Raw genomic sequence first — 26,558 nt, 5'->3', positions numbered from 1 at the left:
AACCCCTGGAAATTAGATTGCTTCTGAAACCAAGAGGAACCTCCGCCAAGGAGAAGAGCTGGAGGAGGTGTACTGCCCCTTTGCCCATGACTGTGCTTTGTTGGGTTAGCCTGCAGTAGCTGCTTCTACCTGAGAGAGGACAAAGACTGACTTTTGTGTGACTTCCCACTGGTAAAGAATCTCCAAGGGCTTGAAATTAAGCTTGCCTCCTGTTGTTGAAGTCACCGGGACAACAAAGACTTCTCTCTGCCAGCACGTGGGCTTTCTGCTGAGAGGCCTGCCTGCCAAGTGGTGCCCTAACCTGTCTCTGGGCCCTTGAAAGGTGCAGCTGGTGTAAAAGGGCAGAAATCCACTCAAAGACCGCCGCGCGGGGAAACTTTCAACGCACCACCCACTTCACGGCAGAAAAATGACATGCCGCCGGCCTCGCAGCTAAAGTTGATGCTCCACCTGCATCACGGCTGGGAGATCGACACAACATGGCTGGGGAAACAATGCACAACACCTGCAGCGGCTGCTGTTAACAATGCAAGCCCCACACAGAGCAGATTCTTGACACCGTGCGACCGGATTTCAACTCAACATCGCCGGGTGTGGAAAATCAACTCAAAGCCTGCCCGTGCCCGAGGTGCCTGTCCGGATCGACGCATCGCTCTCTTGCGGAGAGGAAAAGCAAAATGCACGCTGACCCGACTGGAGGAGGAACGACGCACGGTCTCGCTTGCGAGTGAGAAATCTACGCATCACTGGCCTTTTCCGACGCACACTCACCCATGAGGTATATTTTGATGCAACTCAGGTACTTTTTTCACGCTAACAGTGTTCTCACTGTTTTCTAAAGGATTTAAGACTCTCATTCTTAAAAAATTCATAACCTGACTTGTGTGGGTTGGATTTTTGTCGTTTTGGTATTGTTTTGTTTAGATAAATATTACCTATTTTTCTAAACGTGTGTTGTGTCATTTTGCAGTTTTTTCACTGAGTTACTGTGTGTGTTGGCACAAATACATTACACATTGCTTCTTAAGTTAAGCCTGCCTGCTCGTGCCAAGCTACCAAGGGAGTGAGCGGGCGTTAACAGAGTGATTCCCCTTACCCGGACAAGAGTGAGGGTCCTTGCTTGGACAGCGGGTAACCTGACTGCCAATCAAAGACTCCATTTCTAACAATTATATATTAAAAGAGTAACGGAGGCTCACCTTATTGAAACAGATGGTGCAGCACTGCTTGACCAACAGCAGCGTCAGTGCGCTGAGCCGACACGAGGCAAAAGTGCTGCGTGAACAGATGCACACTTCTCCAAGTCACAGCACAACATATCTTGTCCATGTGGGCACTGCCCCTGTTGAGTGTGCTCGGACTTTGCGTGACAAGGGTCGTCCTGCTTTACAGTGGCAAAACTGTATTGCGGTTGAAATCCATCTAGCTATGGTTGCTTTGGTCACTGGGATTCCTACGCACATTTGACTATAACATACAAATAGCTGAGTCGTCTTTCCGAGAGTTTTTGTACGATGCAAGTAAAACCTGAGCCATCATTTGAGATCCAAGGTGTGCAAAGATCTTTCTGCTAGCGAGCTTGGATTTGGGAAGAAAGATTTTAGTATGATAGGTTCATTAAGATGGAAATCGCAAGGTACTTTAGGAATAAACCTTGGGTTAGTTTGAGGAATGATGGCCTCATCTGTGAAACGTAAGAAAGGTTCCTGTGTTGTGAAGGCCTGAATTTCACTAACTCTTCTCTGGTGCTTGTAAGAGCCAAAAGCAGAGACCTTCCAGGTGAGAAACTTGAAGTCTGCTGTGTGAATGGGTTGAAACAGTGGTTTCATCAGTTGGGACAAAACTATATTTAGATGCCATTCAGGTCGGGGAGCTCTCACTGGTGAGAAAAGCTCTGAAAAGGCCTTTAAGAAACTGATTGATAATGCTGCTAGAGCACAAGGAGGAAGAGCTGTTTGATCATGTATATCTGGAAATCGCACCCAGATGTAGATTAATATAGGGATGAGCCAGACCTGATTGAGCCAGTGAAAGCAGGCAAGGCAGAAGTTGCTCAGGCGATATTTGCAAGGGAAGCAAATTTGGTCTCTGCACTACATGCAGAATCTTTTCCATTTTAATCTTTATGCTTTTAAATCAGGCTGCTTGCGTCTTAGAAAGAAACTCTAGGCACTCCTGCCAAATGCTCAGATATTTTAATTCAAGAGTCATGCACATAAGTGGAGAGATGATGGGTCCGGATGACATACCTGGCCTTTGTCCATCATCAACAAGTGAGGCACTGGTCTGAGGCTGATGTGGTTGGTCTCGGATAGAAGGAGAAGTTCCATAAACCAGTGCTGTCTGGGTTACCTGGGAGCTATTAGAATGACAGCACTTCTCTGCTTTGATCTTGCTGCGAACTTTCGGGATTACAGGAATTGGGGGAAAAGTGTAAGCGAAGATCCTGGACCATCTTATCGAAAAGGCATTCCCCCATGACACTGGGGAGGATGACAGCTTATGAAGAACTGGTATTTGCTGTTCGATTGTGTCACAAACAGATCTAGTGTTGGCTTGCCCTATAGAGAGAATATTTCCTTTAGAGTGGATCGACTCAGTTCCCATTCGTGGAGGGTTGACTTCATTCTGCTGAAGCGGTCTGTCGAGGTGTTGATGAGCCCAGGTACATGTTCAGTGCGGAGAGTGATACTGTGTTTCATCATCTAATTCCATCCTCTGTGCTTCCGTGGACCAGGGTAACAATCTTTTTCTTCCTTGTTTGTTTATACATGCTTGTGCTGTCGTCCATACGCAGGAGGACTGAAGCCTGTTTTATTCTTGCAGGAAAGCACTAAGGCGGAGGAAAATTGCTTGAAACTCCAAGTGGTAGATGTGCAAAGCTATCTGAAATGTACACCACTTTCCCTGAACCTACAACTCTAGTACGTGCCCTCCCATTCTGTCTAGGGATGCGTCTGTGGTAATAACATAGCCGGGAACTTGAGGTGGGAATGAGAGCTTGTCCAGATTGTGAGGAAGAGGCCACCAGGGTAGAGCTGATATTATTTGAGGAATGACCGATTAGATCTCTAAGGATCTGTTTATCTGTAACCATTGCTTGTCGAGTTCTTCTTGCTGAAGCCTCATCCTTAAGCATGCAAACGGTAGGAAATTTATGGAAGAGGACATCATTCCCAGGAGCGATTTGTACATTTGTACTGAAACATATTGTTTTGTTTCAAGTTTCAGAGCGAAGTGCTCTAGTTTTTGTTGTCTGTCCTGTGATAGGTATGCTTTGTTCTGCATGGTGTCCAAAGTTGTTCCTAAGGACATTATCTGTGTTGATGGAGCAGTCGTGGATTTGAGGCGGTTGACTGTTAGGCACAGGTTACTGAAGAGTGAGTGGCTTTCATTGCTTGAGTGGCTGAACGTGCTTTGATTAGCCAGTCTTCGGGGAATACCTGATATCCTGAAGTTCTCAATGCAGTTGCTACAGGGGCTCGGCATTTTGTGAAAATATGTGGTGCTGATTTGAGGCCAAACGGAAGAACCTTGAACTTTTGATTTGAATTGAGTGGCAGCTACCATAAATCTCAGGAATTTACGATGTCTGGAATGTATAGGGATTTGAAAATATGCATCCTGCAAATCTAGGGTGGTCATATGATCCCTGTGGTCTAGGAGCCTCAGGATTTCTGAAAGAGTAATCATACGTAAAGATTGTTTTATCAGGAACTTGTTCAGCTTCCGTAGACCGAGAATAGGTCGCCATTCCCCCGATTCCTTTTGGATTAGGGGAAAACTGGAATAGAAACCCATTCCCTTTTGTGATGGAGGGAATTGTTCTATGACTCCCTTCTGTAGCAAAATGCAGACTTCTTGGTGCAATAAGTGAAGCTAAGGCGGGTGTATACCCTCCAGAGGAGTCACAGGCGGTCGTTGGATGAACTCTAAGGTATGTCTGTGGGTGATCAGGTCTAATACCCACTTGTCTTTTGTTATTTTCCTCCAATGATAAACATAGTCGGAAATATTCAGACCCACTTTTGGAGAAGGGCTGAGAGTAGCTGACATTCGATACAAGTCACTGTTTTCTGTTGGTCTCCTTCTCTTGAGAGACCAGTTTCCTGCGAGGCCCTAGCTTGTGATACGCTGCTGTAGGCAGCTGTCTATATGCTTGTTGCTGGTAATAAAGTCTGTACGGTTAATGAGATGGTTGCTGGAATCTCTGATAAGCAACGCAATATGTGGAGATGCCTCTCCCACAAGCTCCACAAAAGTTTTTTTTCCTAAACTACAAGGTCCCCAGCAATCTGGCTGTCACAGTGCCAGCTTTTATTGACTGTAATGCTTCAGCGACATGTTTTCCAAAAAGAGCTTGTCCATCAAAAGCCATGTCTAATATCTTTGTTTGTACTTCAGGCCGCAACAAGGTGGATTTTAGCAACCCTTGTCTTCTCAAGACTGCGGGCGCCTGCCAGCTGACAGAACCCCGCAGATAAGATATCAGAGCACAGCCTATTATTTCTGATGACGTTCTTTCCCTTTCCTGCAGCAACTTCTTTGTTTCTGCTCTCCTGTCTTGGGGTACCAACTCAATAGCAGCTCAAATGTCTGACCACATTTGTCGGTCATAGCGGGCTAAAATGGTCAGAGCATTAGCTGCCCACACAGTAACTGCAGACATCAATGTGAAACGTTTACCTATGTTATCTAGGCACAGAAATAGAAGTAGACAGATTTTTGGAGCGTTGTCGTGCTGCCTGTGCAATCACTGAATCTGCCTTCGGATGACCCACCAAACAGGCTTGTGAATCTTTATGGGTCTTGTACTTCCCGTCTATCCAAGGTAGACAGCAGCCACTGTAGCTTGATTCTGCATAGTTTTAATGCCTTCCTGCCAGATGAAATCTAAGTTTGGTCTAGCATGCACATGTGGTTCTCTAAAATCATAAAGAAAACAGTCTGATTGTTTGACCATCATAGGTAGCTGACATCTATTATCCACCCCCCCCCATTAGAGCATGAAACCCGCCAATGTCTTCAGGAGGCAAGTCTACTGGATGGAAAGCCAGTGGAGATGGTGTTAGAAGAAGATATTCGTCCCACTCCTGGTGTGAACGAGCATCTTGGATTTCTCCTTCCTCATATTTGTCACTAAATGAAGAGGGATCATCTTGAGGAGAACCAGCAGTGGCGGATGCTGGAGTCATTCTTGGTGTCAATGGAGAAGGAATATGCTCCGGCATTCTTGGTACTTGCGGAGGAGGTGGAACATTAACGTGTTCTGTAACGGGCTGACAAGCTGGATCAGGAAATCTGTACTGAATCTTTCAGCATGCCCTGCAGGTCCTTCAACATGGATAAAGTCATGTGAACTAGGTTCTGAGGTGCATGAAGTTGTTTCTGAAATTAGTAATGCTCATGCAATAAAGGTGGTCTGTAAGGAGATCTGGGATTTTGATGGTATTCATCATAAAATTCATCCTCATCATCGTCATCCAGGTCTTGCCATTTTACCCCTGCTATAAGCTGTTCGGAAATGGCCCCCGTTGTCAGAGTCATCTATGTCTAAGAGATGACTTGGAGGGTGTGGAGAAATCCTCCTGGGTGAGGTGTGCTCAGGACGAATAAACTTTTTTGAAATTTTAATGAATGTCGACAGTGTTGTTGAGGTCTTAAGAACTGTTTTTTTTTTTTAAAGCTCTTTTATTGCTTTATAATTCATGACAACACATACATAACAAAATAACTTCCCAATTTTGTGATCCCCCTCCCTTTGCCCTTCTACACATTCTATCAATTACATAAATGTGTTTGATCAGTTCACAAATGAATAACATATTTGACCTCTTGTGCAATCACCTATAGGAATATCTTAGTTAGCTATGCATGGTCTGGTTCTGATAGATTAGCCTCTGCATCAGAATTAGAAGTGTCCGGTGTTCTAAAATTGTCCAGTATCGTATTCCAATGCTGAGCATTGTCTCTAGTTCCTAGGCCCCTGAGGGCTTCTCTCAGTAGTACTGTCCCTTCGGTTTCCACCCATTTAATTAATGCATTTCTCCAACGATTTATCTGTGGGCCCTTTGGGTCTTTCCAGTGCAATGTTATTTCTCTCCTTGCTAATATCAGGGCTAGGTCTATGAACCGGTTTGTGATTTTATGCTTGCTGTGGCATGGGAAATCCCCCAAGACCACCACCATGGCTGTTCGGGGTAATGTTCTGCCCGTGCAGGTGGAAAGTGCCTCAAATATCCCTGCCCAGTAATCCCCGATTAGTGGGCAACTCCAGAGCATGTCCAACAATTCCGCTGCCAGTTCTGCACATCGAGGGCAACTGGCATTTTCTACACCATAAATCTTTGATATCATATAGGGGGTTAAGTAGGCCCTATGAAAGACATACAAATTTATTAATTTAAACCTGGCATTTCTGGAAACTGTATATATGTGTGAGGTTATTCTGGACCACTGTGCGTAATCTATTGTAACACCCAGCTCCCCCTGCCATTTGGTCCTAAGTTTATTTAAGGGAAGACATATGCTGGTTAGCAAAGAGGTATATATCCCTGATATCAACCTCCCTTGATCTCCTATAGTGCATATTTGGTCACAGGTAGTATTGTCTGGGGGGTTCCTCCAGCCCTGTACCCCCACTGCCTACGAAGAGTTCTGGCAATCGCGTTATAGGTCAGGAACAGCCCTGGTGGGAGCTGGAACTTTTCTTGCAGTTCTGCATAGGTGCACAGTTTCCCATTGTTATATAGAGCCCCTATGGTGTCGATCTGAAATGACATGAATCGGGTGATACCCCCATCACATTATTTTCCGCAATAGACCTCACGCAGGTCAGGAGGGCTTCTGGTGAGTATGAAGCTCTGGCGTGTGTACGCTTTAGGTATTGTTCCCAGCAGTAACGCGATGCCTCCCATTCCACCGGCAGCGGTCTATTCTGTTTCTTGGGGTTTAGTAGTATGCCCAAACTTCTATCATGGAAGCAGTGGAGAGGGGCTCTCAGTGCCTCCCCCACTGGGGGTGCTCTGATAAATCGCGCCAACCACTGGAGTTGGCTCGCCCAACAGTATAATTCGAAGTCTGGAACAGCTATACCACCCTCTGCTGTTGATCTCTGGAGGGTGCGCAACGCAATCCTATGTCTGCTGGTTCCCCATATAAATCCTGTAATCAAGGACGTGATTGTTTTAAATACTACCCTCGGTATTATGAGTGGAATGGTTGCGAAGTAGTATAACACTCTAGGCAGTAATATCATCTTAATCAGCGCAACTCTCCCAGTGACCGCCAACGGAAGTGTCTGCCAGAATACCATGCTGTTTCTGATACTCCTAATCGTGCTCTGTATGTTCCCCTCTAATAGTTCCTGAGCAGAGTGATAGATATTAACCCCTAAGTATTTGAATGTGGACGGGGACCACGAGAGGCCTCGATTGTCCGTTGGTTCTCTGATACCCCTAGTAGCTGGAAAAATGGACGACTTCCCCCAATTTATCCGGAGCCCGGATGCAGCACCAAAGTTGTCTAACATTGTCATTGCTCCTGGCAGGTCGGCCTCTACGTTCCGGAGAAAGAGTAACATGTCATCCGAAAATAACGCAATATGATGTGTCCAGGCATTGATTGTAATGCCTTCATAGAACCTCTGGGATCTAGCTGACTGGGCGAGAGGTTCAACTGCCAACGCAGAGTAAAGGTGACAGCAGCAGCCCTGTCTGGTGCCCCTACCTATGGCAAAAGAAGGGGATATTGTACGGCCTGTGCGCACTCTGGCTGTGGGGTTTGTATAAAGAAGCCTCGTCCATTTGACAAAACCTTCCCCTAGTCCCAGCTGCAGCATGACTCGTTCTAGGTAGTCCCATCGCAGGCTAACAAAAGCCTTCTCGACATCAATCGAGATGATTACTGCTCTAGATGCATCAGAAGGCAGGGCATGAAGGAGTGAAATCAATCGACGAATATTTTGGGCAGTGCTTCGCTGTGGGATAAATCCCGATTGGTCCTGATGGATTAACGAGGACATGTGCTGTAGAAGTCTGTTAGCTAGCACCCTGCTTAGTATTTTATAATCTAAGTTCAACATTGATAGTGGGTGGTATGATCGAACGTCCGTGGGGGATTTGGTGGGTTTCAAAAGAGAAATCATTATAGCTTCCGTAGTGGAAGGAGGCAAGCTATTGTTATTCCATGCCTCCGCATTTAGTATGCTGAGCTGGGGGGCTAATGAATCCTGGTACGTAAGGTAAAACTCCAAGGGGAGACTATCCGCTCCCGGGACCTTGCCCCTGGCCATACCCTGAATTGCAGTCTTTATTTCTGTAAGCGGTATGGGAGTTGCCAGGGCTATTCTATCCTTCCCTCCTAGTGTTGGGAGGTTGAGGTTTCCCAGTTCTTGTAATTGAGCGTCTTCGGTGGGGAGGTGGGGGGCATATAGCTCCGAGTAATATTCAAGAAAGGTAGCATTGATCTCCTTCTGCCCATACACTTTAGTACCCGGGGCACCCTCCAGCTCTACCACTATGGTTTGATGCTGGAGTGGTTTGGCCAACCAGGCCAGGAGGGCACCCGCTCTGTCACCCTCTGCGTGCTGCCTCTGCAAAAATTGCTTGTAATCGAAACGAGACAATCTAATGTTAGCTTCCGCTATTCTATCCCTTGTCTCTTCTAGTTGTGCTGAGAGGTCGGGTTGTGCCGGTTGTTTGCGTTCGAGATCCCTAAGGGAATCCACGAGATCACCTAGTTCTGTCTCTAACACCTTACGTACTCCTACAGTCGTGCTAATACAATATGCCCTGATCACCGTTTTAAAGGATTCCCTTTCGATGGATCTGGACGAAGCAGTTGCAGCATTGTTCCTAAAGAAGTCAGTGATCTGTGTACTCAGTAGAGTCTTAAAAGCCTCGTCCTCAAGTGACTCTGCTCTTAGGCGCCAAGTGGGAATCAAAGGTCTCTCGCCGCACCAGGACAAAGAAATCAATAAGGGATTATGATCTGAGATGGTGCGGCCAAGATACTCTGCTTTTGTCACCACAGATTGCACCTCCGGAGACGCCAGAAAGGTGTCCAGTCGTACGTGCAGGTCATGGACTGCTGAATAGAAAGAATATTCTCTGTTGAGGGGATTAAGTTTGCACCAACAATCTGTCAGTTTCCAGTGTCTTTGCCACTGCGGTAAGTGCAGTGCTGTTTTATAGATTGCGGATTGTAACAATGGTGGGTGCGATCTGTCCATTGTGGCATCCGTTACACAATTAAAGTCCCCTCCTATTTGTGTGGTGCTGGTGAGGAGCGTGCTCATGACCAGCGATATTCGATCTAGAAATCTCCCCTGCTCGTGATTTGGGGCGTATAGTCCCGCAAGGGTTACCTCTCTCCCGTCCAATCTACCAGAAATCCACTACATATCTCCCTTCCGTGTCAATCAAGGTATGGAGAACCTGTAATGGAACGCCTGGTCGGATCCATATCAACACTCCCCTCGCAGACGCTGAGTGGGCAGTGGCGAATATTTGTCCCCTCCAGTGCTTTTTCAAGGCTTTAACCTCCTGCTCTAACAAGTGGGTTTCTTGCAAGATAGCTATGTGCACTCCCCTTCGTTTAAGGAAACTGTGAACCTTGTACCTTTTGGACATGTTATTTAGGCCCCTAACATTCCATGTGATTATCTTGTATTCTGTGGCCATAATTTAAGGAGGAACGTAAAGGCGGCCTGCCGACGCCGCTCTATTACCACTACTGGACATACCTATCGAGTTCAGTAATCTAAGGTGTGAACCGTATGGGCCGTGAAGTAGATGTGTATGATGTACCCTTAAAACAACAAAAACAAAATCAAAACCCCTTTGCAACTCCCTCTCCCCAGGACCGGTACCTACAACTCTCCCCGTCCAAACCATTACAACTATTGTAATCTTAATTATCAACCTATTGGAAGGAGGTGCGCCAGAGACCAAGAGGTAGCGCTCCGGACCGTTCCCCAGGTCCGACCACATGGAATGTGCCGGTTAGGAAGTGTTATCCAGGGTCATATCGTTCTATATTCACGGATGGGACCCAGCAGGGCCCCCAAACAGAGCGAGGTTCGCCCACAGGCGCCAGCTCACTTGCCAGCTTGTTCCTTCAGCGAGGTCATATAAGCTCGTCCGCTGTTCTTGGGGTGATCGGTGGCAAACCGATAAGAGTGTCTCGGGAGGATGTTGAGGAGTGTTCGCAGCTTGAATCAACATCTGATGTAGCATCCGGGGTCCGACGCGTGTGAAAGTCTCCTCCGCTCAGCGCTGCTGCTGTCTCCACCGCATCACGCATCTCCTGAAGTGACTGATGTTTCGATGGGGCCGCCTCTGTGGTCTTCTTCCGTGATCTACTACGTTTCTTCCCGGGGTTTCGAGATGGTCGATCGCGGGTTGATCTGCAGTGGATGTTCAGTGACTCAAGCCAATCCATCGCCAATTGAGGGGTGAGAAAAAAATGGGTCCTGTTATCATATTCCACTCGGAGTTTAGTCGGAAAGAGCATGGCATACTTTATACCATGCTCACGCATGTCACGTTTTACTGCAATGTAGGATGCCCTCTGTGACTGTGTCTCTCTTGTAAAGTCTGGGAATATCATTACTTTTTAACCTTCCAATTGAATCTCTCCTTGCTGGCGGGATTGTGACAGTACGTAGTCTCTATCCTTGTGGTGGAGTAATCTGGCGATTATCGGCCGTGGCCTGACTCCCGGTGGAGGGGGCCCGCCGGGGACCCTGTGGGCTCGTTCCACTGCAAAAAACAGTAAGAAGCCCTCTGAGGCCATCGTGTCTCTAAGCCATTGTTCCAAGAATGTTTCTATATTAGCTGCAATGGATTCTGCCCCTTCCGGAACCCCCACCAGTCTTATGTTGTTCCGGAAGGGCTCGGTTCTCTGCATCTTCCGCCCTTGCCTCCAATGTTTTCAGCCGGGTGGTCAGGTCTTTAACTTCTGAAGATGAGTCTTTGTGTGCCGCTAATACCCCCGTCAGCGTACTCTCGTGCGAACTCACCATTTCCTCTAATTTACGGTGGTCATCTCGTAAAAGGGAAAGGTCTGCGGTAAGGTTATCGATTTTGCGTTCAAGTGCTTCGCGGGAATCTTTAATGGCCAGCAGCAGTGTCCAGAGTAGTTTCTTGTTGCTCGTGTCCAGTTTGTGTTTCTCTGGCGGGCATTGGGGGCGGAATCTCAGTGGGCGAGGAGTCCCCCCCGCTGGCGGCTTGTCGTGTTTTTTGGGTTTTACCATTTTAATAGGTCTCAGGTAGGCGAAGGCCGTTCGTATTAATAGAAGGTGGTATCATTCGTCAGTGTCGTCCAGCCTGTATGCCGCCTGTCCCCAGTCCCCAGTCCCGGTACTCTCACATGGAAAGCACTGTAAGATGTTCTCTGTTTTGGGCAGTTTGACCACGAGGGGGTTCTCCCACAGTTATGCATGTGTTTGTCGTCGGTTAGGGCAGCTTGTGAATGCAGAAAGGCAGTGCTAAAATCTCACCTCCGGCCGGGCTCCGGATGCCGACATCTGCATACTGTTCTGGCAATAGGGGGGGTAGTTCTGTACCGGTGTCCCTGATCTCTCCCTCCAACTGGGCATCCGTTGTGCAAGATTTCATAGATTTCTGGGGTACATGAGGCCGCGGTCTCCGACTCCCCTCAATGTGCCAGTATTAGCTCCCGTCTCAGCAGGTGGCCCTCACGTTCTCTCTGACCTTGCGGCAGCCGGGGATCCGACTCGCCAGAGCCGTCTCTCTCTCACCCGAGGTTCCCGGGACTCCGCACCTCATCTGCTCCTCTCCGCTTCGTATTTTTGCTCTCGCCGCTAGTGGCAAAGGTGTCTGTACCCCTGGTGCTCCTCGATGGATGGCACGGGGGTCCTCACCTCCATGGGTCCGCTGCTCTCTCCCAGCTGAGGGCTGCGGCCGCAACGGGTTCACTGCTCCGCCGCGGCCACCATTTTGGATCACGGCAGCCGCGGAGTTGTCGGGGCGATTTTCGGGCAAAATCTACCCCAAAGTGGGGTCACCGCGGTCCCTACTCGTGCTGCATGTTCTCTGACCACTTCTCTTCAATTCTCAAGACCTCCGGTCGTTAATATGGCAGGTTTTATGCGTCGGGCCTGGTTTGTGGCCCGGGAGCGTCACACTACGCGTGCAGCTCCATCGGCCCCAGGCCACGCCCCCTCTGAGGTCTTAAGAACTGTTAATGGTGGTAGGTGCCATCTCTGACGAGTCTGTAGTCGACGTCATCAACAGTGGCGTCGTCGATTGCAGGATCAAAACTGGGTTGGTTGTTGGGGAGTGAACTGTTGTGGACGCTAACTTCTGCGGTGTAGATGGTGTCCTCATCAAAGAGGTTGTCGTCGAAAGGATAGGGGTCAAGGCAAAAGTGGACAGAGTTGTCCACGTTGTAGTCATCAACACCATAGTCGATGTTGAAGTAGTGCTTGTCCTCATCGTTGGTGCCATCGACGCTGCACTCGTGTTTTAAGGTAGATTTCATCGTCAACGGTTCTGAGGACTGACACCAGACTTTGTAGGTGTGGTAGAAGGATAAGGTCTACTATGTTTAGATTTTTTGTCCAGCCGTGCTCTCTCATGGTGAGACATTTTTAAGGCCTTTTTTGATGTTTCCATATGTTCCTTGTAAGAAGACCTTTCCCTTTTTGATCACTTTTTACGAGAGGTCGCAGAAAAGTCAGAATCCTCTTCAGAGCTGACAGTTATAGAAGCTTTAGACTTCTGCATCCACAGTAAAAGTCTACCCTCAGGATATTTTAATGTCTTTGATGAAAAAGTGCAACAAATGTTGCAATCTTTCACCTGATAAGGGTGTGGACAATATATACAATCCCTGTGAGGATCACTGTAGGAACTTGGCTCTGTATATATTATCTCAAAGTAAGAGATAGTGTGCACAGAATCCAGGGGTTCCCCTTAGAGGTAAGATAGTGGCAAAATTAGATATTTCTAATGCTCTATTTTGTGGTAGTATGGTTGAGCAGTAGGCTTATCAGAGGGTAGTGTTAAGCATTTGTTGCACACACACAGGCAATAAATGAGAACACACACTCAAAGACTTAACTCCAGGCCAATAGTTTTTATATAGAAAGATATCTTTTCTTAATTTATTTTTAGAACCACAAGTTCAAGATTTGAAGTAAATACATAAAATGCAAGGTACTCTACACAGGTGAGTTAGGAACTTTGAATTAGAGCAATAACATATACAGTTTCTGTCAAAATGCAATAAGCTATATTAAAAGTAGAAACAGTGCAAAATTTAACAGTTCCTGCGGGAGGTAAGTATTGGTTAGATTGTGAGATAAGTACAACACTTACAAGTCTCAGTTCCTGGGCATAGGCAGCCCACCGTTAGGGGTTCAGGGCAACCCCAAAGTTACCACACCAGCATCTCGGGGCTGGTCAGGTGCAGAGGTCAAAGTGGTGCCCAAAACCCATAGGCGCCTATGAGAACAGGGGTGCCCCGGTCCAGTCTGCCAGCAGGTAAGTACCCGCCTCCTTGGGGGGCAGACCAGGGGGTTTTGTAGAGCACTGGTGGGACACAAGTAGGCACACAAAACACACCCTCAGCGGCACAGGGGCGGCAGGGTGCAGTGTGCAAAGCAGGTGTCGGGTTTTGTATTGGTTTCAATGGAGGGACCCGGGAGTCACTCTAGCGGTGCAGGCAGGGTACAGGGGGCCTTCTCGGGCCAGCCACCGCCCTGGCTAGGCAGAGGGTCGCCTGGGGGGTGACTCCTACACTGAAGTTCAGTTCCTTCTGGTCCTGGGGGCTGCGGGTGCAGTGCCTGGTCCAGGCGTTGGGTCCCTTGTTACAGGCAGTCGCGGTCAGAAGGAGCAACTGGATTCTCTCTGCAGGCGTCGCTGTGGGGGTCCAGGGGAGTCGGCTCGGGCTACTCACGGGGTCGCAGTCGCCAGAGAGTCCTCCCTGTAGTGTTGGTTCTCTGGATCTCGAGCCTGGGGCATCTGGTGCAGAGTGTGAAGTCTTAGGTTTCTTAGACATGGAGTAGAAGATCTGAGGGATTCTTCCTCTCTTGAGAGTATACTAGAGGGTGCTGTTGCCTGATTGGTCACTGTTCAAGTTTGGTCCTTTTTTAACACTGCTCGTTGCCATTAGGGCCTATGATAATGATGGGACAGCTATGTTAAGTTATCGTGGGACTTCAACGATGAGATGATTCAAGCAAGTGAATCTGAGTAAGATACCAATACTGGAGAACTGAAGTTACAAGTAAGTAACTCATTTTCTTTTCCACCATGAGTACCTTTATTAATATTCGTGAATATTCTAATGTCTAGGCATTTGTGTGGGTTCCCGGCACACCTTTTTAACAGAGAAACACTTCTCTTCAACCACAATCAATCTGTTTTAAATGATATTGTCTTTCTATTTTTTTTATTGTTTAAAAACACATTGAATTAAAATAGCTCACCCAAAAATCCAGATAGGTCTAAAGATAAAAAAAGACCATTGTTGGTGCTCCAATCTTTATTTTATTCTGTTTAAAATGGAAAACATCCTGGGGCTTGGCCAGCTGGAGCTACAGATGGCTGCATAGCCTGTGGGCTCTCACTCAGATCCCCCTTTAGCCTGCCTGTCAAAGTTCCCTATGGGGACTTGGGTCATCTGAGCAGCTTCACAGTAGAGAGAAGTCAGTATATTGCCAGCATAATGATGGGGACTGCTATGTTGAGGTACCTGGAACTCCCACTTCAACAAAGGGGATGATTCAAGCATGTGAATCTATGAAAGATCCAATACTGGAGAACTGCAATGGGACGCAAATACCCTTGGGGTTGACAGTGGCTCTCGGGAACTACAAAGAAACGTGATAATTTGGGCCAAGAATGGTTCAGGTTCCAAAGTGGACAGTAAGGTCCTAACACCATTGAGTAAGTCCTTTGCTGAGGCAACCTTATAAGAGATAAAGCCAGAGTTCTCTTAACGGCTGGGCTAAGGATATTTTTTTTTTAGGCACAGGGACTTATTTTCTGACTTACACTTTCTCTAGGTGCGGAGGACTGGTGAAAAGGGACAGGGTGGTAGTCTTTGTTCTCATTCTAGGACCAATTTCTCAGCAGCAAAGGCAAACCGGAGTGTACAGCTCAGTAGGACGTCTAGAAAATTCTTGATTTAGAAGCTTCAAACTCAGTATTGTGCCCCTAGGAACGTGATCCATGCATAAAAAGAAAATAAGTTACTTACCTGTAACTGTGGTTCTCCAGTATTGGTATCTTTCATAGATTCACATGCTTGACTCATTCCCCGTCGTCGAAGTGGGAGTCCCACGGTACACAGAAAGCAGTAAAAAAAGAAATTGTCTTTTTTCTCTCTTTTTTTTCTCTTCATTGTATTCAATGACAAAAATACATCCACTTTCCTAGGTTATTAGCTTCATTAGGAAAGGCCCAAAGTTCAGCCAATCAGGCGAGACCACCCCTTTAGAACTCTCGGCACAGAGGCTCAGTCTCTCCGATTTTCCTGCAAATGACTTCAAGAGAGACAAAAGAGGTGAGCCTCCATGGGGAGGAGGGTGGGTTGCATGTGAATCTATGAAAGATACCAATACTGGAGAACCACAGTTACAAGTAAGTAACTTATTTTCTTCTCCAGTATTGGGGTATCTTTCATGGATTCACATGCTTGAATCAGAATAGTCAGCAGTACAAGAAGATGTTAAGTTCTGCAACTATCAGAAAACATCTTTCTTTACATTTCTTTATATAGTAACTTATACAGGTGGTTAGATATCCTTATCAATATCTAAACACATACACATACTTCTACTTTATCTATATATAAGATAAATATGATTGTGGAAATAACACTCGAGGATGGTGGGTAAAGGAGATTATTGGCTCACCTTATGCAAATAAATTACGCAACACTGCTTGTCCTACCGCGGCATCCATCCTGTCAGCAGCATCCAGGCAGTAGTGTTGAGTAAAGGTGTGGGCGCGCGTGCACGTTGCCACTCTGCAGATCTATTTCAGAGGCACTCCTGCGAAGACAGCTGCTGACGTAGGCGCCGCTCTAGTGGAATGTGCCTTGACATTGGTTGATGGCGGTCTTCCCGCTAGCTAATGACAGAATTGTATGGTAGAAGAGGTCCAGCGTGCTATGGTTTGTTTGGAAACAGCACTGCCATTAGTGACTTGGCCATAGCTAATAAACAGCTGACCAGCTTTACGAAAGCTGCTAGTCCTCTGTATGTAGAATTTCAGACATCGTTTAATGTCTAGGGAATGTAATGCTCGCGCTCTGCTGGAGTTCGAGGATTCGGAAAAAACGTTTTCAAAACCACTGGCGCATTCAAATGTAAGTTCGAAGGAACCTTGGGAAGTTAGTTTGGGTTAGTTCTCAGAATTACCATATCTGATTTAAATAGCAGAAAGGGTGGTGAGACTGTGAATGCTTGAATGTCGCTAACCCTCTTCGCGGAAGTGAGGGCCAGAAGGAGAGCCGTTTTCCAAGAGATGTATTTCAGGTCTGCTTTGTGAATAGGCTCAAATGGATGCTTCATCAATTGGGACAGCACAATATTCAGATGCCAGGAAGGTGGAGGGCGCTGAATCGGAGGAAACATCCTGAACAAGCCTCTTAGAAATTGTTTTATTATTCTGGATGACCATAAAGATGGTAATACTGCTGATCGGCGGAAACGAGATATGACAGTTAGGTGGACCTTGATAGACGAATGGGAGAGACATGAGTTCGCTAAGTGTAAAAGGTATGGAAGAATCTGTTCTGGGGAAGACTTCAGAGGATGAACATTAGAAGTTTTGCACCATATGCAGAATCTCTTCGACTTGAGTTTGTATGTCTTATTTGTAGACTGGGCTCTGGCACAGGCAAGCACTTCTCGATAGTCTGAAGGGATATCTAAACCGTCAAACTCATAGAATTCAGGAGCCAGGCTGATAATCGAAGTGAAGTCGGGTTGGGATGATGGACCTACCCCTGATTCATCGTTAGCAAGTCTGGTGTTGGTCTCAGCTGCATGCAAGGCTGTTCCGGGAGTAGTAGAAGCTCCATGAACCAAAACTGGCACAGCCATTTGGGAGCGATCAATATAAGTTGGCATGGTTCTCTTTTCATCTTCTGCAGAAGTCTTGGGCTGAGCTGGAGAAAATCGTAGGCATAGATCCCTGACCATTTGATCAAAAACGCATTCCCCTTTGACCCTCTCTGCGGTTGGCAGCTTGCGAAGTGTTGGCATTTTTTGTTCCCTCTTGTCGCAAACAGATCCAGACTGGATTTGCCCCAACGACGAAAGAGGCGGTCGAGAATGGTCTGGTTGAGTTCCCATTCGTGACAGGTGGTTTGAGTTCTGCTTAAGGCATCTGCCCAATTATTGGAAACGCCCAGAAGATATTCCGCTCTGATTGATATCTGATGCCAAAGAACCCAATGCCATAATTCCTGTGCCTGCAAAGACAGCACCTGTGATCTTGTACCCTCTGCTTGTTGAGGTAATGCATGACTGTGGTGTTGTCGGTCTTTATCAACACCGACGAACCTTTAATCTTGGTGAGAAAGGACTTGAGCACCAAGGAAACTGCTTTTAATTTTAATATGTTTATGTGGAGAGCTGATTCCTGTGTGGACCGTCTTCCTCTCACTGATAGGTCCTGTAAATGTGCGCCCCATTCCTCCAAGGACGCATCCGTTGATATAATGTGTACTGGAGTTATTTGAACTACATCGTCGAAAGATCCTTCTATTTGCTTTCACTGAATGTCCAATTGTTGCTGAAGTGTTCTCATGTGGAGGCGACAGTTTGCTAACAACGGAATGCATGAAGAAAGCATCTCCAGAAAAGACTTGTAAGTCCGGACAGAAGCGGACTTTCTTCTGCTGAGATGGGTCGCTTGATCTTGAAGTCTTTTCCGTCTGGTGTGCGGAGCAAAAGATCTCGCTTGCTCCGTGTCCAAGACGGCTCCTAGAAAGATGATGTTCTGCGAAGGGTCTAGGCGAGACTTTGGGTAATTGACTGTTAAGCCTAATGTCTTAAAGAGAGATAAGCATGTCTTGTGTCCCTGGCCACTTTTAACACTGTTTGCGCTTTTATTAGCCAGACGTCTAAGTACGGAAACACCTGAATCCCTCGCTGCCTGAGGTAGGCTGCAACTGGTGCCAAGACCTTGGTGAAAACTCTTGGGGCCGATCTGAGGCCAAAGGGTAACACTCTGAACTGATAATGGGTGCCTGCAACCTTGAACCGTAAGAATTTCCAGTGACTGGGGTGAATGGGGATGTGGAAATATGCGTCCTGGAGATCCAAGGACGCCATGAAATCTCCTTGGTTGAGTAAGCGTAGGACATCTTGTAAGGAGATCATGCAAAATGATTGCTTTTTCAGGAATTTGTTCAGAGAGCGAAGGTCTAAAATAGGTCTCCAGTCTCTTTCCATATAAGGAAGAAGCGAGAGTAGAAGCCTGCACCCCTCTGATTCCTTGGTACGCTCTCTATTGCTCCCTTGTCTATCAAGATGGCAATCTGCGCTAGGAGTTCCTTTAGATGGGCAGGTGGGGGTCGTTTTGGTGGTGCGTGAGGGGGAGGCTGATTGAATTCTAGTGTGTGTCCCTTGCTGACAATATCGAGGACCCATTTGTCGGATGCAATCTGGGATCACTGTTGAAGAAAATTGGAAATTCTGCCTCCTATCAGAGTGTTGGGATAGGGGTTGGGTGCAGGCAACTGATGAAGGTCAGTGTTTTCTTGCTGCTTCTTTGGCCTTGTAAGCAGATTTTCCTCTTGAGGTTTGCCGGAAGTGTGTAGATGGTGGTTGTCGATAAGTATGCGGCTGCTGTTGACCAATGGTGGAACAAAATTGGCCTTGGTAGGATGAATATTGACGGTACTGGTGTGAACTGCCTCTGTAAGAATAGAGCCCTCTTCCTCTCGCTCCTCGAAAGGGCTATCTTCTGAATTGTAATGTACCCAGGGATCTGGCTGTTTCGGTGTCTGTTTTAATGGACTGAAAAGCATCATCAACATGCTTACCAAATAATAGTTCACCATCATAGGGCATGTCTAAGATCTTTAACTGCACCTCTGGGCGAAACGATGTAGCCTTCAGCCACCTCTGACGTCTGAGTACAGCAGCCCCGGCTAACTGGCAGGAACTTGTACACAAGACATTGATGGCACAATCTATAATCTCAGCCGAGATCATCTCACCCTCCTGTAATATCTTGCGCGTCTCCGCTCTACTATCCTCAGGCAGTAGGTCTATAAACTGTGATATGTCTAACCACATATGACGGTTAGACATATCACAGGATTGCCAGGGAATTCGCTGCTCTGACCGTGGTGGCCGCCATAGTCGAAAATGTCTTGCCAATTGAATCTAACCGCCGCCCCTCCCTATCTGGGGGCGCAGTCAAAGGTGAAGACGGATTCCTGGACCTTTGCTGAGCTGCCTGGGATATCACGGAGTCCGGCTTAGGGTGACTAACCAGGCAGGCTGGTGAGTTATCTGGTGCCTTGTATTTCTTTTCGATCCTTAGTAGCACCACTGGTATTGAAGACGGGGTCTGCATGACCTTAAGCCCTTCCTCCCAAATAAAGTCAACACTAGGTATTGCTCTCACTGACTTTCTAGTGTCCTCCTTAAAATCATAGAGGAAACAGTCTGACTGCTTGGATGTTATTGGCAGTTGAAATCTTTTTACTGCTCTCTCCATTACACTGTGGAAACCACCAATGTCTTGCGGTGGAGAGTCGACCGGTGGTGGCGTAGAAGGGGATGGCGTCCGGATCTGATATTCATCCCATTCCTGGATCAGCAAGTCAGAGTCTTGTATTTCGCCTTCCTCTTGTTCATCATCCGACGAAGGTGGATCAACATCCTGGCCAGATGATGGGTAACATAGAATCCGATGATTGATTGGGAGTGCTCAGCGGTGTGGGCGGAGGTCGCACCAGAGTAGTCGAGCCGAAATCTAGTATGATAATCTTGCATCATGTGCTGAAGGTTGGAAATCAAGGAGACAGGCATCTCAATAGTTTGCTCCTGTTGCAACTCCTGAGGTTCTGTGTGACTCTGCCCCTGTTGTCCTAACTAGAGTTGTTCACTCTCCTCATCATCATCTTCCTCCTGACATTTAATGCGCAAGTCTGAAGGGCTACGTGCCACCGGGAAAAGCCCGTCATCTGAATATATATTGTCCTCTTCCTCATCATCAGCAAACAGATGTTGTGGGGGTGCTGGCGACACCTTACTAGGTGATGTATGAGAAGGCAAAAGGTGAGTAGATTTACTTCTTTTTGGCAAAATCCTTAGAGGCAAGAAAGGAGATCCTTCATATTGTTTGTTTGAAGACTCAGAAATTTGAGCCGTCGACGGTGCAGGCGTCGACGGAGTTGCCGCCGATGGCGTTGTCATAAACGGTGCGGGCGTCGAGGGAGATGTAGACGGCAAAGTAGATCTTCGTGCCATCGTCAATGCAGCCGTCAGTGGAATCATCGACGATGAGCTTTGCAGCTTACTCGTTGATATCGACGGTGTGTGTGTCGACGATAGAGACCTCACCTTCTTCCCTGTCAACAGTCTCTTTGAAATCTTGATGGTCTGAGCGGGTGAGGGACCGTACTTTAAAGTCACTGACGTTATAGTAGAAGCTGACAACGGAGCTGTAAATGTAGCCTGTTGTTGACGATGCGGCCGTCGACGGTGTGGAAATCTTTGATGTCGACGGTGGTAGGGAACTTGAAGATTTTTTGAACTTCTTTGATGTGGTAGCTGGAGTAGATGGCTCAGAACAAACCTTATCACCATGTTCCCTGGAAGTTGAGGGATGTTCCTCAGCTCTCTCCTTGAACACATGCAGCTTCTTGGCTGACTTACTGGTTTTGGGAGAGGAGCTCTCCAGAGACCTCTTCCTTTTTTCTTGAGGCCACTGAAGCATCACTGTCCTCCTCCTCAGACAAAGACTCTCTGGACTTCTGCTTTTGTAGCCAAAGCAGGAGCCTGGCTTCTCTGTCTATGAGAGTCTTACTGCGAAATGTTCTGCAGATCTTGCAATCCTTCACTTAATGTCCAGGATGGAGACAGTAGATACAGTCCTTTTGAGGATCTTCACAATGAAGCCTTAATTTCCCACAGGTACCGCAAGGTCTAAATAAACCTTTTTTAGCTGCAGACATGATGGAGAAAGAACTACAGCCAAGCTAGGAATGAAAGAGCTGAATAATATCTCCTGAAGAGAAAGTAAACTGAGCAGAGCTCAGGGAGACTCCCTTACACACGACGTGCGGTAGAAAATCTGAGAGACTGAGCCTCTGTGTCAAAGGTTCTAAAGGGGTGGTCTCACCTGATTGGCTGAACTTTGGGCCTTTCCTAATGAAGCTAATAAGCTAGGAAAGTGGACGTATTTTTGTCACTGACTACAATGAAAAGAAAGAAAAAAAAAAAAAAAAAGAGAAAAAATACAATTTCTTTTTTACTGCTTTCTATGTACCGTGGGACTCCCACTTCGACGACGGGGAATGATTCAAGCATGTGAAACTATGAAAGATACCCCAATACTGGAGAATCAGAGCAATAAATGGACCATTTACCTTGCACTTTCTTGCATAATTATCACAGAACTACTTGTCAGGTGACAGCCAGAATGTCTATGGATCTTACCAGAATGGCTGTCGATCTAAAAGAAAATAATCACATTTTTGCTAATTCCTAATGGTCTGCATAGAAAGAATTGTGGAGCAACCATTAAGGAACCCGTTTCCACGACATAGTGCCCTCAAAGCAGCACCTGTGAGGATGAAAGAACAAGTAAAGTGTACAGCAAGATTAACATTCCCTGGCTCTTGGCATGAAGGAGCTTTGGTGGTTACAAGCCTGATACAATGGCTGAGTTTTCCCACCGCCCCCCCCCCACCCCGCAGAAGAACCATAAAATGAACCAAAAGTTGGATCTCAACACAAGTCTTACACAAACACTTGTTCTCCAGGGACTGAGAAAAAAATTGGAAAACAGTGCCATGAATGAGATTTACATTTTTAAAGAAAGAGGCATGTATCATGCAAGGTGCTCAAGTCCCGAAGCCTTCCGACCAGCATCACAAGAATATAAAGAAATGGGGACCAGCCATATGTGTAACTGTTGATACGAACACATTAATACAAAATATATCTGTGCTTGCTAGTATAGAGATTAAAACAGAAAAAGAACAATATTAAGTGAACGTACAATAATAAGTGAACAATACCTTTTCTAAGGACTCCCTCACAGCTCTTTCAGTATCCCTCTTGTGATCCGATTTCATACGTTCCTTGAATTCATTAAATATTTTGGTGTATTTATCATGGCACATGTTTTGACAAACACCATCATTAGCTGTCTGGGTGCTTCGATGAAGCATTCTAGGAGAAGAGGCACTTAGCTTCTTGGTCTGTGTTGAGGTGGAAACCTTTTCAACTGGTGGAGGAAGTTTGGGAATTTCTTGGCTGGAACTCACTGCTTCCGTTTCAGGTTCCGGCTCCTATTTGTTAATAGATGCATTAGTCAATTTGGAAGTAAAAGTATTATTCCTAATATAACATTGCAAAGGTAAACTATTATGTAAAACTAATGTTCAACAACTGTGATATTTGAAGAACTACTTCGGGTGGATTAAAGTAATTTGCCAGCCATATGAATGGGGTCATTGTATACTGCACAAACAGAACTAGAAATGTCAGCATATGCATGAATATATACAATACTATGATACAATATGTATAATGGCATTGTAATACCATGGAACCTGAAGGATTGGATGAGGAACTGGCCGTACATTTGATGGAATAATAGGATAATATTTCAATGTAAAATAAGTTATATGGTTAAGATAACTGCAAAACGAGGTAGTATAAGTGTAATAATGATTGTAATGTGTTAAGATGATGGTTTTGTTATAATGTGATTTTAATTCACTGTATTTTTTGTTTTTATAGAAATATGAAAAAAATGGTGGTCGCAAAAGAGTAAAAAAAAGCAAAGGAGCTACTATACACAAGAGTCATTGAAGTGCAAAAAATAGAATCAAAATGTATGATCTTTTCTGCATAAACACTGTGGATTAAGTCGAAGTATATGATGTTCGAATAAACAGATTGAAAAGGAGATAGGAAGTAGATAGAGATAATGTTTCCATAATATAAGGAGGTATATGGGCCCACTTGGGATATAATATTGAATGAGCTTGACAATTTTGGGAATATGAAAAGGAGATTGTCGAAATAATTGTCGAAAAAATTGTGGAAACAGTAGGAACCATGTGGAATTAAATGTAATTGATTGAGTATATATTATAATAAGAATATGATATGTAGTAATTAAAAGATTGTATGAACACAATAGGTGATTAGAAATCTAAATATACATGACGCAAAGACAGATTTAACTAACAGTTTGTGTGGAATTCGTTTGATAAGAATGTTTATAGGGTTTAAAATGTCCAAAGTGTAAGGAAAACATATTCCAAGATGGCAGTCAAAGTAAAAAACAAACTTGTGTCCGTTATTGCTGTTGAGTAAAAAGGAAAAGCATTTATGGAAATGGAAGTAGGGACTAACACTGCCTGTGATCAAGGGAGCGCAGACTCCCGAAACACATTGGGTGTTTTATTTTGCTGGAATAAACCTTTTTGAAATTGAGGATATCGGGTGGCAGGGACGTTTCTTTCCATGTTGAAAGGAGCATTATTATTTGATGTTTTGGGGTTTGCGACCCCGTGTCGGTCTGCCTTGAGGACGCAGACAACAGCACAACTTGAAAGGAGATATATATGTAAGTATATATATTAAAATTATATTATAATTAGTTTAGTAATAAGGTCTTAGCTTATGTTAAAATAAACCTAGAAAATTACAGAAAAAAAACAAAAGTTAAAGTAACGTTATACTTAGGTGCTGTATACATAAGATAAAAGTTAGTGTTTAAAAACAATTAAAAAAGCACTAAAATTGACCAGTTATAGTTTGCTTAACTAAATATAATGTGCGCTACCGCCATGCACTGCTTATAACCTCATATATTACATCACTCATTCCATGTTAAATGACATCACCGATGATATCACACAATGATTGTACATACATAAATACATTAATATTTGTATACTATATAATAGCTAAAAAACAAAGGTTGGATTGACGCATTGCTTAGGTCTGGTAATAAAATCTTAGCTTACATTAGAAAACCAGAGATTCACTGAATAAACCAAAGGTTAAAGTGACATTCATGACATGTTAAATAACATTACTGATTAGCTCTTAAACACGATAGCCATGTATAGCATATGGTTACTCAGTGTATGCATGCCTGGCCATGCAATGAAAATAGGGTAAGCTCTGGAGGCCCGTGTGATTGTGCAAGTACAAAGTTATGTGGTGCACCTTCTATATATCAATAATGTCTGGAGTGGAAGTAGTACTCCATCTAACCAAGGTAAAGCCTAAGCGCACCAGCTGTGGGTTGCAGAGATATGTTTCAAAGTAGACTGTGGCTTCAAGACAAAAACAATTCCATAAATTTGAGAAAGGTCGATGCTTCTGTTGACAAAAGATTATTCACCAGTGGATTGTCTACACCTCTGTGTTTGAACTATTTAATATGGGCACATGCCCATGCCAAATAGTTATAATCCAGTGGCATACACACATTCTATGTAGCAAGGACGTTTAACAAGGGATAGATGTTTATTCCAAATCTTTGCTTGAAGATTTTGAGGCACTGAACATTCTTTCGAATAAGGTAGAATGTAGCGGTGTCCCACTTAGAGGTGGCTGATCTCATACTAGCACATCTCTAAAGCTGCATGCCATTGTAGCCATCTCAGGAATGTGTGCAATGTATTTTACAAAACTATGGAGGGAGTCTGCTGGGGGGATTCAAGCAAAAAGAACAGATGATGGACGAAATCCTGAACAATGCAAACATTTGTCCCCAGTCAAAAAGATATGTGTTTAATCCATCGTTTTTTGCCCACCGCGCTACCCAAGTTTGGACCCAACCATTTGCAAATCAGTCTTGACCCTGTTCCCCATAGGAACAGTCCTGCCCGAACTGCCAAGCCAGGTCCTCCCAGGGAACTCCCGTCCTCTCTCTTCCACTTATCATCATCATCATCTCAGAGCACCAGGATCTACAACAAAGGCTTCCTCCCAACTATATTTTCCTAGGACTCTTATTAGGAACATTTTACACCTCTTCCTTTGGACAGCTGACTTGGGTGGACCTCCATGCCATAATTTAACATTTCTGGTCCTTTTTCCTCCATAATCATATTCTTCCTGCTGGGCTCTGGTGCAGGGGCAACTCAGGATCATCAGGTTGCTGGAAATAGACTGTCCGGGGTCAAGAAAGGGTAGATGATGCTGACCTCTCTCCCTGCTGATTTCGACAAATCGTTCTTCCTAAGCATATCGGAGTTGGGTCCCCTGAGTGACAATGTCCCAATTGGGTGACATTCGCCTTCCGTGGCAGCTGCAAAGGGGCATCAAAAACATGCCTTGGATTGAAACCCCCCACCACCAACAGCTCATCAATGTCAGAATACATACCAAGGGTATAAGCAGTGGTGAGAGAAAATAACATTCCAACAACTTCAGTCAATATGACTTTTGCAAATTGTCCCAAGGGACATCTGGAACAGTTGCACCTCTAGCCAACTGGGCCATCTCCCGAACACCAGAGTAATTTCTTGGCGAAGCGTACCTGGCCATTAATAACTCCAGAACTATACTTAAGGGTAAGGCTGATTCCCTGAATATAGAACTCAACTTACTCCATGCAAACTTCAGGAACATGTCAGACACAGGTTGCCTGAGCTTAAGGGGTCCGCGTCTGATTAGAAAGTATGTGCATTTCCTGAAGTGAGAGAGAGAGAAGAGAGAGAGAGACGTCCTGCTGTAGCATACTGGCTTGAAGCCTTCTCCTGTGCTTCAGACACTCACATTATGGTGAGATACCAAAGAACACTGTGATATATTAAGAACACTAAATGTACTAGAGAAAGGTAATCGGACACAAAAGCTTGATTCATGGTAAGAAAGGAGAATCCCAGAAGGGTGACTGTAGGAAAGTGCCACTGTTGGCATGGTTACCCCCTTTTCTGCCTGATATTAATGACAACTCTGATTGAAAGTGTGCTGGGATTCTGCTAACCAGGCCCCAGTACCAGTGTCCTTTCCCAAAATCTGTACTACTGTTTCCACAATTGGCACCCCCATGGCACACAGCTAAGTCCCTTGTAAAAGGTACCCCTGGTACCAAGGGACCTGTGGCCAGGGAAGGTCCCCAAGGGCTGCAGCATATATTATGCCACCCTGGGGACCCCTCACCAAGCACATGCACACCGTCTTTGTAGCTTGTGTGTGCTGGTGGGGAGAAAAAGGCAAAGTCGACATGCCACCCCATTCTGGGTGCCATGCCCACAAACCACAACCTGTGGCATAGGTAAGTCACCCCTCTAGCACGCATAACAGCCTTAAGGCAGGGTGCACTATACCACAGGTGAGGGCACAGCTGCATGAACAA

General features: G+C 45.6%; 1 protein-coding gene across 2 annotated transcripts in view; it reads right to left on the bottom strand.

Annotated features, from left to right (window-relative positions):
- ZMYND11 (zinc finger MYND-type containing 11) overlaps positions 1-26,558 on the bottom strand; it is a 572,905-nt gene that overhangs the window by 80,335 nt on the left and 466,012 nt on the right. For both annotated transcript variants that reach the window (XM_069211170.1, XM_069211171.1), the window contains one exon: positions 22,246-22,518. In XM_069211170.1, the coding sequence (XP_069067271.1) occupies positions 22,246-22,518 (273 nt within the window). The remainder of the gene's footprint in view (positions 1-22,245; positions 22,519-26,558) is intronic.

The sequence above is a fragment of the Pleurodeles waltl genome, chromosome 10 (assembly GCF_031143425.1).
Source record: "Pleurodeles waltl isolate 20211129_DDA chromosome 10, aPleWal1.hap1.20221129, whole genome shotgun sequence".
Lineage (NCBI taxonomy): Eukaryota > Metazoa > Chordata > Amphibia > Caudata > Salamandridae > Pleurodeles > Pleurodeles waltl.
Note: the sequence above shows the minus strand (reverse complement) of the source record. Positions and strands in the feature narration are given on the sequence as shown.